This window comes from Pagrus pagrus (assembly GCF_965226575.1).
Source record: "Pagrus pagrus genome assembly, chromosome: 13".
NCBI lineage: Eukaryota > Metazoa > Chordata > Actinopteri > Spariformes > Sparidae > Pagrus > Pagrus pagrus.
In genome coordinates this window covers 7,730,649-7,743,400 of record NC_140197.1, presented here as the reverse complement: position 1 = coordinate 7,743,400, position 12,752 = coordinate 7,730,649, and the positions used below count along the sequence as shown (strand labels likewise).

The 12,752-nt window shown below is 41.4% G+C and overlaps 2 protein-coding genes across 6 annotated transcripts in view; one reads left to right on the top strand and one right to left on the bottom strand.

Moving 5' to 3' along the window:
- Positions 1-1,159: 1,159 nt before the first annotated feature.
- Positions 1,160-12,752, bottom strand: part of aldh16a1 (aldehyde dehydrogenase 16 family, member A1) — a 13,652-nt gene continuing 2,059 nt past the window's right edge. Inside the window, exons 1-18 of one of the 3 annotated variants that reach the window (XM_084371415.1) lie at positions 11,987-12,024; positions 11,256-11,301; positions 9,852-9,951; positions 9,140-9,266; positions 8,884-9,041; positions 8,709-8,786; positions 8,084-8,271; positions 7,803-7,961; positions 7,562-7,720; positions 6,421-6,577; positions 5,971-6,046; positions 5,583-5,688; positions 5,136-5,266; positions 4,767-4,937; positions 3,593-3,797; positions 3,296-3,481; positions 2,719-2,844; positions 1,160-2,554 (exon numbers count right to left, since the gene is read on the bottom strand). In XM_084371415.1, coding sequence (XP_084227541.1) covers positions 2,375-2,554; positions 2,719-2,844; positions 3,296-3,481; positions 3,593-3,797; positions 4,767-4,937; positions 5,136-5,266; positions 5,583-5,688; positions 5,971-6,046; positions 6,421-6,577; positions 7,562-7,720; positions 7,803-7,961; positions 8,084-8,271; positions 8,709-8,786; positions 8,884-9,041; positions 9,140-9,266; positions 9,852-9,951; positions 11,256-11,300 — 2,352 coding nt within the window. In that variant the 5' untranslated portion in view covers position 11,301; positions 11,987-12,024 and the 3' untranslated portion in view covers positions 1,160-2,374. Of the gene's footprint in view, positions 2,555-2,718; positions 2,845-3,295; positions 3,482-3,592; positions 3,798-4,766; positions 4,938-5,135; positions 5,267-5,582; positions 5,689-5,970; positions 6,047-6,420; positions 6,578-7,561; positions 7,721-7,802; positions 7,962-8,083; positions 8,272-8,708; positions 8,787-8,883; positions 9,042-9,139; positions 9,267-9,851; positions 9,952-11,255; positions 11,538-11,986; positions 12,025-12,752 lie in introns of those variants that run through there. The other 2 variants (XM_084371413.1, XM_084371414.1) reach the window with 2 other exon arrangements.
- The window catches only part of LOC311268065 (histone acetyltransferase KAT7-like), a 27,523-nt gene continuing 26,835 nt past the window's right edge, over positions 12,065-12,752 (top strand). For all 3 annotated transcript variants that reach the window (XM_084371417.1, XM_084371418.1, XM_084371416.1), the window contains exon 1: positions 12,065-12,157. In XM_084371417.1, coding sequence (XP_084227543.1) covers positions 12,143-12,157 — 15 coding nt within the window. In that variant the 5' untranslated portion in view covers positions 12,065-12,142. The remainder of the gene's footprint in view (positions 12,158-12,752) is intronic.

The following is a 12,752-nucleotide window of genomic DNA, read 5'->3' as shown; positions in this document are numbered from 1 at the left end:
GTGAGTTAGTCAGTCTTGTGTCAAAAGTGGTGCCGGGTTCAACTGAAGATTTTGCTGTGTCACTGTTGTGACTCAGCAATTTCTCCAGTTTCAAAGCCACCCTTCCTGTTTCTTTCTTCCTGTAATGGTTAGGGTGACAGTGGGTGGGAGGAGTCTTGTGACCAGGGAAATGTCTGGAAGTTTACCTCAGTGCTCCGCTGGCTAGAACCAGTTTGGGAAAATAAAAAGGGAACCAAATGAAAAAGGGAACCAATAACTAAGAGTTACTGACAATGTAGTTTTTAACCACAGTGTAAGCAGGCCCATCACTGCAATGTGCATGTTTGAATGTTTCAGTGTGTGAGTAATACCTAGTAATAGTTACAGAATGAGCTACATTGAAAAACCATTAAGCAGATACATTTTTAAATACTTATCATAAGTTACTGCTTTGAAAGTGAAACATGCAGGTAAAGCTTTGCCAAAACTGCCAGAGATTATAGACATAAAAGATACAAGACTCTAATAAATTGACGTTAAACCTGATAATAAGCTAGGCTTCTTCATACTTTGGATATTAGTGATTTGGGTCACAAGTCTGTCCGACTTTTACTTTCCCTGTTGATGTTTTTTTCTTTCTGAGCAATGATGACAGCAGTCTTGTTTCCTCAGCGGTCCTAAATTAATAATCATTATTAAGTATGTTTACTGGTTGGTAATTTGAACTGATAACATTAAGGATGGCTCTTTTCTAGAAATTACTACAATGCAATGAGGCAGATGATATGCAACACCTCTGTTTGAGTGAAAATGTCAATACTTACAACAGTCTAGGCCAATTACTCAACAACCAAATACTGGATAAATCAATGTAAATCAAACTACTCTGCAAGTACAGACTGTGGCTCTCTGAGTGGTGCTTTGAGCTAATGCTCATGTGAGCATTCTAACATGCTCACATTGACAGTGCTAAAAGGCTAATGTGAATGTGAAATGCTATAATGTTCACCATGTTCAACATCTGTGTGAAGTGTGTTAGCAAGCATTTGCTAATTAGCACTAAACACATAATAAATCTGATGAGGATTCCATTGCTTTAGCAGGTATTTGGTCTTATATCACAGCAGATGAAACATTAAGGGATCACCAAAGTTAGAAACGAAAAAGACAATAGAGTGTATAAATTCATTACATGATTGTATTTTATTTTTTATTTAGGCTTTTCGACAGTGAGACTCAGTGTCATACTCTGGAAACACACACAGATGAACTTGAACATGGAAACAAACTAGATTTTACTAGGAATGTTTGGGCTAAGTGTACCTCCATGGATAAAAGCTAGTTTATTGTACAGTGACAGAGATATACAGTACACTAGATTGGCATATTTAGATTGAGTTTACACAGAATTCATTGGTATTTGTTCAGTTATCAATAGAACCGTAAGGCAGAACAGGTTTCAAGTTGTATAATGCAAAAAGAAATGCATTTGTAGAAAAAACAAAACACCTTTACTACAACTTATATACTTTATTCCAACAATTATAGATTAAACCATTTCTCTCTGTGTCACTTCAAATATATCTGTAGCTTTCTGAATACCATTTCAAGGCTCTGCTACCTGCAAGTCTGCCTGGAAAAACAAATGTAACTAAATAGAACAATAATAGCAGAGGATAGAGGTAGAAAGTCACCAGGGACTGTTTTTACGATTGCAGAATGGCTGTCTTCACCATAAAGAAGGATATATGACAATTTCCCCCTTGTAGATGTTTAGTATCACTGACTTTTATACCACATTAATACATCAATAGTGCTGCTAACATTCGACCTTCAACATTGTCAGTTTAAGAATTTTAGTTAAATACTTTCAAAATCTCCTCTCTAGTTTAAGTGCTTCATGGTTTGTATGCTTGTTTTGTTGTGTTTTTGCAAAATGTAACCCAGACTCGGTCTCTGTGGCTTCTTGTGCCATAACCTAAAAATGAGAGCTGTTAATATATTTTATCTCTAACTTCCCCATTATTCTCACTCACTCAATAGCTGCTAAACAAATCCTAGCCTTCACTTCATTATGTATCAGAATACACACTTGGTTAATTCTAGCAACAAATGGCCAGAGTCATTATGGTAAAACCAATGAAGACATTTGACAGGTGCAGCAGCAGTAACTATGGAGGGAGGGGCTTAACAAACAAACTTCTTATCATTTTTATTATTAATTCTTTTCTGTTCACTGTTAATTGCACCGACATCTCATGATTTTTCTGCTCTTTCAGTTTAACTCTACATCCTGCAGTTATTTACATGCTGATGTTGAAACAGCAAATATCTGCAACTCTTCTCCCCTCCATCCTTCTTGTCACCATCTTTTATTCTCCCTCCCTCTGTCTTCTTATGCAGTAGGAATCCAGACACTCTTCCACTGGACAGCATTTCTCCACATCTCTTCCATGAATGAGGGGTTAGACTGAGTCCAGTCCTTCCCTCCATCTTTCCCCTCTTCATCCTTTTGGCAGAAGAGCCTCAGGGTTTTCAGAGGACTGGTGCAGGTGTGCTGGAGGTACTGACAGCCCTGTGGTAGGAATCAGACAGCAGTGGTGAAGATGACTGTATGTAGTAGGACTGCGGTCTGTTTTTATGTGTCCTGGGTATTGTTAATAGAATCCTGCTTTCAGGGGGAGCTGTGCCCCGCCTTTCTGACAAAATCTGAACCCTGCTGTACGTGTTGGTCCTTACCTCAGCGCTGCCCCAGTACCAGATGGCCTTGATGACACTGTGATTAGCCAGAGCCACTGTCATCTGGTCTCTGCCTCCTGTAATGATATTTACCAAACCTGCTGGCAGGTCTGAAGATTGGAGCACCTGAGGAGGAAGAGGAGGAAATGGGCTTAAGAGACAAAATGAGTGTTTACAGATACATAGACAGGTATACTGTTCTCAGTGGGGGTTGGTGACGTGTCTGCTGCAGCTGTTTCGACTGTGGCGCACCACAAGAGTCTGTTCTTGGCACAATTTTATGACCTCTGCAAAGGAGGTTAATGGTCTCGGCCCAGAATAAACTCTTCAATAAAATTTTGATGGGGATGCGGATAAAGGGGCTGATCCACAAATTCTCTCTCACTTTCTAAACACTGCAAGATAGGGCATTTTTTAACATTTTCGTTTATTTCTCAAGCAATAATGCATGGATCCTGATGAAAAAAACAGATGTATTTAGGTATTTGGTATCTACAAGTAAGTACAATTTGATCCAGATCCAAATGTGAAGCATTTTCCAACTTTTGCGTGCAGATGCCTTCCTTCCAACACTTACCTGAATGAATGCCAAGGCTGGTAGTGGATACTTCTGACTGGGAACCATGACAATGGCATTGCCTGTGGCAATGGCTGCCCCAAGAAGTGTCACCATAGAGAGGAGGGGATTTTTGTCAGGGAGGACAACCCCCACAACTTCCAGAGCTTCGGGGAGGGACAGAGCAGAGCCAGACTGTGGCATAGGCTGAAGGAGAAGGACACAACAAGATGTGAGTTTGGGGATCAGCCATCGTTACTAATCTTCCTGACAATCCTTTAATTTGCTCATTTTGTATGATATTAAAAAAAGCCTCACCAGGGCTCCACCTTGGACTTTGTCACAGTAAGCTGCCCAATCACTGAGCCTGGCTATGCTGAGCTCCACCTCCTTCTCAGCCTCATCCATTGAAAGACCGGTCTGGATGTTGATTGACACAGCTACATCCTGCCTCTTTGCCTCCAGGCCCTTAGTGAGAGAGTAGAGTGACTGAGCACGTGCAGAGGGACTCTTCTTCATCCAGCTAGAGGAGGGGAAGGATGTTACAAGAAACGTGTGACCATCTTTGTGTTTCTTTGTGATATTACATTCTATTATTTTGGTATAGATATTTAAACTGTATGAATGTTCTGCAGGGAAAATATACTGAACATTTACTATTTCTTTAATGGTTTGTATGTAGTAACAAACAGAGCTGTGTGTTATTGGGTTTAAAAGTAATCAAACTCTGATTGATACTCATGTACTTTACACTGTGTATGACTCGGCGATGCGACAAGTTCAACTTTGACTGGCGATAAACACACACAGCCCACTGTGTTGTGAAATACCTTGCTACCTATCTGGATTGTAAACATGAGCCTCTCTGTGAGAGTCTGAAAGCCTGAATGTCAACGTTAATGATAACGGTTTAACTTCACCTCAGAAAGTTTTAAAGCTCTGTCAAGCTTTAACAGCGGGTGTTAAATTTTAACTAGGAAAAGGAGAGGGTTTAAGCCTGGGCCAAACTGAACAAATGTCTTTGCTGACGAATTCACAGTGAGCAATCGATGAGTAAGAAGAAGAAGGGTTGTTTTGGGGAGGCCCTTTGGCATTGTATGTGAGAACTACACATCTAATTTGCTCTCAAATGAAGGATAAACTGTGGTCAAAATGACTGATTATGATCAAGGATGCACTGATCTGATCTATTGGAGGAGTACTGGCGCTGATACTGACTGATACCTCCTAAGTGGATTAGATATTAGCCAGATGTGAGCGATTAAGTGCAGTTTTCTGTTATGCTTTTTTTTGTTAGTGTGGTGAGCAAATCATGCTTTATCCACTGCTGATATTTTGCCACATCCTTCGCGTGCTGCACAAAAGATGCATTTCATCTGGGTCTGGGTTTGTGACTTTGAAAACACAACATGTACTTATTTGAGCTTTTTGGTTTGACTTTGATCGCCTGACTTGCAGCAGTTTGTGTATGTTTACGTGGCAATGCACTCACCCAGGCTGGACTTTGATAGCAGCCTCTACGGCATTACGGACATCTTTCCTGCCTCCGTCTGGACAATAGGCTAACACACCGCTGCCCCCTGGGGACTGCACAGCCAGACTGCAGCCAGACACTGATTTACATGCCTTTCCACCGACAAACTGCAGGTAGGGCTTAGGAGCACTGAGAAGAGAAGAGGGTGGAAGGGAGTGATACATGTGGACTGATAAATGAAAATCACATCCTTGACCCTGCATGTATTAGTACATATTAGGCTGTTAAATACTTAAAATTAATTGATCGCATGTGTCTTAAACAGCTCTGATGCCTTGCAATACCTTGTCAACATGACTTAAAGTAAAGAAAGCATTATAAGCCCACCTGGCAGGGTCTGAATCCTCAGGAATGATAGCCAGGCATGCTGCTGTTCCAAAGTTTGAGTAGTTCATAGAGACGGGGGAGGAGCGAGGGAGAGGAGAAGAAGAGGGCAGACGTAGAAACTGGTACAGACCCTAAAGAAAGCAGAAAGGAGGTCAACGTACAGGACAAGAATCTAAATAGTGGTTAATAACTGTTGTGTTATGCACGATCCCTGCAGCGGCTGGTGTGTACAGAGCCCCAAAATTGACTAGATGTAGCTAAAGGTTATCAGACAAGTCAAAAAAATATAACTGGATACATGAATATCTAATTAATTCATTTTATTTCAACTTGAGATGGTAATAAATTGCTCACTACATTTCCTGTTTCATATTCCTACGTCATTTTTGGGGCTCTGTTGGTGTCTCCTGTTAAAGTGCAACAGTGTGATGAACTACTAAAACCTACCTCCTGTCCTCCATCAGTGCAGGTGCCGCTGTCTTTGTGACCAGAGACCGGCATACAGGGGTCAGACACAGAGTGGGAATTCACCCACACAGAGCCAACTGACAGACTGAGGAGAGAGGAAAACAAGTAAAGTAAAAAGACCCTTTTCACAGCAGACATTTTCACTTGTCATAACAGGAAACACACTGGTGTAAATAATAACGTTAGCAAGGGCCTGGCTCCATTCCATTAAGTGTTGCACCATATCAGAGCCCTGGAAGTGCCTCACATAAATTGAATGTAGCCATCATTGGAAAAGAAATACACAAGAAAAGTAAGTGGAAGGTGAAAACTAAAGAAAAGAAGGAAAAGTAGAGGAAGATGAAAGAAGACATGTGTAAGTGTGCACCTCTTGGCTATCTCCAGTGCCAGTGTGAGGTCTTCAGTCCAGATAGAGGCTGCCTGGCCATGAGGGGTGTGGTTTCCTGTGTAGAAGAGAGACTGTTACTATGGTTCAAGTGGAAATTTGATATCATAAGATATACAATCCCTTGAAATCTGTTTTATTGAACAGAGAAACTTCTGTTAACCAGTTAAAAAAACATAACAATGTAAAGGCAATGTAGAGTCAACTACAACCTCATACACTGAATCCAAATGTATCCCAATCACTGTGATAATGAGTTAATGATGATAAAGTGCTACATCATATCTTTAACAAGTCTCCAACACAGTATCTAAAGCCTGAAAATGAACTTCCAGTTATTGTAGGAGAGCTGTTCATATTCATCAAAGGTAACTGTACTAAATCTGGTAACTGACTTCAGTCATGCATCTACATCCACAGACGCTCTCTTACCGAGGGTCACTCCTTCTGTGTGGGATCTAAAGGTCATGAGAGGCAGCAGTGGTCCAGGGGCGGGGCAGACCACAAACGGAGAGGAGGGGGCCGCCCCACAGAGCACCGTGGGTGGGTACTGGGCACCAGATGGGGGGGCAGCGCAGGGCTGAATCAACTGGAGCCCAGAGAGAGAAAAATAACTGTTTTTCATTAACTATGTAAGAAACCCAAACACCTGTAGGTTACAGCTCAGTACTGTTTTCCAATTCCTTCATTTTTCTACTTTTTGACTTAATCGTTTACAACTATTTTCTATTTCCCCCAAAAAATGTTATCCATTTTTCTCACTACATTTCCAGCTTTTCCAGCTAGCTACCTTAGCTCAAACTAACTTTTGTTATACAATAACAACAGCAGGTGCACATGATTGTAATAATCAATTAAGTGCATACTGTTGACTTGTCACTGCATAAACTCTTGTTACAGAAGCTAAAGCGTTTTAGCCACCAAACTAGTGCTAACAAAGTTAGCTAGCTAACACTACTTAAAGCAATATAGTCCATTTTATGTGACATTTTAAGAAAGGAGACATTAAATCACTACAAAAACAAAATATTACAAAATATTACAAAATATTAAGGACAGCACTGGGTCAAAGCCAGTGCCGCTGTGGTCCTTATGAAGACAAGAGACATTAACTTAAAGATGAAGGTAATAATGTTAAGATAGAAACTTGGCATCTGTTAACTTCTAAGTAGCATAACTAACTTTTTAAGTCTTAGCTATAATGTTTTACCCACTGTTACAAGAGTTTATACAGTGATACTACAGCAGCAGCAGCATAGAGGTGATTAACCTTATGTGCACTGGCTGTAATAGTATTATGAGGAAAGTTAGCGTCCGCTAAATAGCTAGCCACACAGTTCTCTCAATTGCTCTACTGGTGTTGAAAAAACGTACAAAGTAGTGTGATACTTATCATTTTAAAAAGTAAATATGTTAATTGATGACAAATATTTCTCATGCACGGGCACAAGCATGGGTGCACATCGTGGACATGAAGTAAAATGATGCATATTACACCACCTTGCATAATCAAGAAATCCAGGAATGTGACCACACGACACAAAATAAGTCAAAATAAATGGTTCTGACTAACCGTGGCCCCCTGCTGCTGAGCTTCTTGGATTGCAGCGTCCACCAGGACCCTGTCTCCGTCACTGTGCAGGGCCACACACTTCATCCCTGCCATACGGAGCTTGAGACGGGCCACAACTTTGTCAACAATGTTCTCCTGCACGCACAACACCCAGCTGACCTGTGGTTAGGGAGAAAGAGAGGACAGTTAGAGACATGGTGGTCTGACGGGATGGCATGACACACTTATTTGCGTACATCACCTCTCTTTTCTTCTTGAAGGCAGTCTCTATCACTCCATCCACTGCACTGTCAATGTCAGCTGACTCAAAGACGATGAAGGGAGACGAAGCGCCGATGCAGGGGGAGACTGAGAGTGGAACGCCCATCCCTGCTGTGGCCTTGCACAGCATCACCCCATCCTGACCGAGAAGAATAACATTGTCGTAATGATTTAGCTAATATTGCTAATATTAAAAACAGTGTTGAAGGCTTTATAACAAATGTATAGACGGGTACTCAAACAATCTTCCCACACACGCACCTGCTTGTTGCCGCTGTAGGTGACATAGCTGATGTTGGGGTTCTGAGCCACTTTGGCACCCAGTGACACGTCACTTCCTGTTAAAACACTAAGAGCCCCGGCAGGAAGTCCTGCTCCTATGAAAAGCTGGGCCAAAAGGAGCGCCGGAGGGGCGTTGTTCAGACCAGGGACGATGATGACAGAGTTGCCTTGGGGAAGGCAGATCCAATTTTAACTCACAACACCTCAGAACGATTTTGGATAAAAACAAACAAACAAAGAATTTGGATTTGATCAGAGCTGCAACAATTAGCCAGTGAATCAATCAGTCAAATGCCAAACATTTAAACATCTCCAACTCTTAAATATGATCATTTTTTTGCTTCAGTTTTTGTGAGTGGAATATCTTTGGTGTTGGGAGTGTTGGTTGTACAAAACATGCCTTTTGCTGACATCATCTTGGACAACAGGAAGCTGTGATGGAGGTGGCTTTCTAGTGTTTTATACACCAAATCATGAATTGATCAAATGATAAATTGATAAAGCCCTTTAATTGATAATAAAAGTAATCATTAGTTTCCATTAGAAAAGGGAACTTTCTTCCAATGTGTATCTAATTAGTAGTGTGTGTCTGCGTGTGTGTTACCCATGGCCAGTGCTGGTAAGACTTTGAGCATGAGGGAATAAAGAGAGCAGTCATCAGAGACAACTACTGCCACCACACCTGGAAAACAGGAAAAACAGATAAACAAAATCAAAATTAATCAAAAACATAATTGAAAATAAATAGTATATCTCAATTGTAAATGCTTTAACCTCACCCAGTGGTGTCCAGTTGGCGATGAGAGTGTCTCTGAGCTGAGCCCAACTGCTGTAGTACTGCAGCAGTCTGACGAGGGTGGAGGACGAGCAGGAGGCCCCACACAGCTCCGACAGCTCCGACACACACTGGCCGTGCTGCCCGAGAACGCTCACCAACCTGTTAGTGGAGGGCAGGTAACACATACATTCATCTCCACATTAGGACAGTGTTACAGTCAGTCCTGAGGTTCCTGAAATGTGTTAAGGCGAGTTTACCTGAGCAGCACTTTGGCCCTCTGGTAGCAGCTCAGGGCGCTCCAGGCCTTGAAGCCGTTCACCGCAGAGGAGGCGCACTGGGAAATGTCGTCCTCCACAGCGCACACCGTGCTGCACACATTAACACCTGGAGACCAAAAGAAGTGAAAAAACGTACATGTGGTCAGTTTCTTTGAATAATTTGAATTATATGTGACTTTATATTGTCTTAGATTTTGGATATCGTTATATGGTGATATGACATAACTGTTTTCTTTTCCAGCTGGGTTACAGTAAAGTGATGTCATTTTCTGAACTTACCAGACTGTTCTACTTCTTCTAATACTTGTCTTTACCCGGTTAGTCATTATATCCACATTACTGATGACTATTTATCAGAAATCTCATTGTGTTAGTATTTTGTGAAAGTACCAATAGTCACCTCTACAATATTGTTGCAGTATCAATATTGAAGTGGAGCCTGTTGGGTCAGAAATATTCTGATGTCTAATGTTGTCGCCCTGTCCTAGCATTTATGAAGAGCTTTTGAGAGATTTCAAAATGTGGAGGTATATATATCGTGTATCGAGATATGGCCCAAAAATATTGTGATATCATTTTAGGGTCATATCGTCCAGCCCTACTTTGAATAGAAGGGGGTGATGAAGCTGAAATAGAAGTGAGTCTAGGTTGTGTAGGTTTTCTATGTGCTCCTAACTCAGGCTGCACTTACCTTTAGAATCAGTGAGGGAGCGATTCTGTCTGTCTGCAGGACAAACAAACTTGCCATCGATGAACAGACCCAGAGAACGGGAATGGTGATCCAGCCAGGCCTGATAGAGGAGAGAGTAACAGTCTATATGGAGAAAGCCCCAAAACAGCTCTAACTGTGTACTTTACTGACAATTTTATACTTCCATTCCAATACATTCTGGAGGCAAATATTAAAATTTTTAGTAAGCGGTATGTTTTTAAATTTCTTTCTTTTCTTTAATCAGCAATGGGATTAATAAAAGAAACATCGATTCCACTAATCAGAGAAAAAAAAGTGAATATCTAATCCAAGAATCAGCCAAACTGATAATTAGTTGACTCACAGTATTCAGTCTACATGTAAATATATATTTGTTTGTTTGTTTGTTTGTATTGCCATAAAATTACTTTTAATACTCTACATTAACTGTCTGATGCTTCAAGACTTTGACTCAAGTATTATTCCTATAAGGTGACTTTCACCTTTACCAACTTAATATTTTAACATGATACCCTTACTTTTACTCAAGTTTGACGTTTGGGTACTTGTATAACCCTATAAAACTTTTTGCTATGAATCTGACACTGTACATTAAACAGACCCAAAACTCTGCTCACAGTTTATTGGTCAGGAAGACACCACCTCTGCTGGACAGTCACTGATAAAAGGCAGGTAGGACAGGCAGTGTGTCAACTATTTACAGACAGAAGAGCAAAGTGCAGAGTTGACCTTCTCTCTGGATAACCAAGCTCATCTTCAGTTGGCAACATGTTAGGCCGGACTAAAGCTCCTCTGATATCGCGTTGCAATATTACACAGCTACATCTTCATTTGATGACCTTTTGTCAGTCTCTTGTTACAACATAAAGAGAAACTGCAGGGATGAGGTCAACTATACACCAGTCTTGGTCTTGGAGCTGTTTCATCAAATTGAACAACTACCGAGACACTATGACATCTGAACGTTTTTCTGATCCTTGGACAAACAAACATCTAAATAACCAACAAATTATCTGATCAAACCCTGAATCTAACCCCAGCAATTCATCCCTAATACTTTTATCTGACTCTGATGAATGGATGAATGCGACTAAATTATCAAAAATCAGTGGGTGAGATTTCCCTGGCATCCTAACATCTGGCTGCACCTTTGACATTTCATAATCAACAACTGTACAGTGCAAGTCACATGTTTGCCTTGTGAGTTACAGTCAGCTAACAGTTAATGAACTTCACATGGGTCAGACAGTCTCACAGGAACAGGCTAACTTAAGGGAGCATTAAAACAAGCTAATGTTTGCCGACACGCAGCAAAACATAGTTTTATGTCAACCACGGCTGTCACATCTCCTCCTCTGCTGTGAATTATGTGGATAACTTTACCTTTGCAGTGGCGTTGCTGCAAGCTGCTGCTGGTCCGGACTCCATGCTTTGAAAAATATCGTACACTGTCTTGATGGTGCTACCGGCCATAATAGTTACAAGTCAGAGTGGAAGTAAATCTCCCCTGCGCTGTTTATTCGTTTCTGGGTGGCGTTCACGGTGAAAAAACTTAACTTTGAAGGTTGTTTCTGCAAGAAACTACAGAGAAAAGGCTAGCAGGAAGGAAAGTGAAGTCCCACTCACTCCACGTCAAATCCAACGTGCTAGCTTCCCTCCCTCCCACTAAGAAACCTTCAGACTTGCGCTGTAGACGTGAATTTGCAGAGCGAGTGTTCACTCCTGCTTACTTCCGGTGTTGTGTCCAGTTTCCAAATGACTCATTTAGAGCCCCAGGCTAATTTATCAGAAGCAACACAAACTTAATGTTGACTGGTTTTGTAAGCTACAGACAGCAATTTTAGATATATTTTATTTTTAGCTGGGGAGTCCGGTACTCGTTGCGCAACGCCTGACGAGTTTTAATAAATGTTGCTAGTAGTTATACCGTGTGAATATTTTAGTAACTAACCGATAGTAACTATTCATTTAAAAAGTTTAGACAATTCGCGGCCCTTGTCAAATATTTTTTAAATATCTCAAGCAAAGGTCCACCAGTAGCCTACTGTATGTTCCACACGGAGGTATTTTGTTAACGCACCCCAAAAACGAACGAGCGCTTGCGCTGTACTCACAAGGAAGTGCAGAGAAACTGATGCGCTTTTTCAGCTGAGTTGGCTCATATCGAAAGCTGGTGATTTGTTGTTCTTGTTATTATTACAACCTGGGATAAATTGTTCCCAAGGCACGGATAAATAATCCGCCAGAGGCGACCAGTCCCACCGTTGAAAATGCCCCGGAGAAAGGTAAGGCAGGTGTTTGCTGCATACTTAGCCGTTAGAGCAGACTGCAGAGCGGACGCACAACATAACGTCATAGCTAATGTTAGCCAACGTAGATCAAAAAAATCAAACTCTGTGGGAAAAACTTCAGCTGCCTGCGAGTTCAAATGCGCTTCTATAAGATGCCGTTAATAAGCTGTAAAATTGTGCTGAATATTAATGCTAGTAGAAACACACAACTGAGCTGTGTTTTGTGTTGTGCTTAAAGCTACGCTAGCTAATGTTGTTGCCGAGTTGCGAGAACGTGTTGTTGTTTATCAGGTGTCGCTTGTTCGGGGCATAACTAGTAATAGGAGTTATGTAAATTTGGGCTTTGGGGATTTTGTGTCGGATTTCTACAAGCTGGTGGAGGCGCTGACCTCCGTTAATGTCGATAACGGCTGCTGTAACTGATGAAAAAGGAACAGGCTGTTCTTTGAGTGCGAGGATGGAACGAAGCGTCCGCACCAAAACAACGATTTGATTGGGCCGAATCGGGACGAGCGTTGCGTTCATTGGTCGGGCTCTCTCAACCCCGCCCCCTCCTCAATGTAATTGGTCGTATGTAAATGAGGTGCGC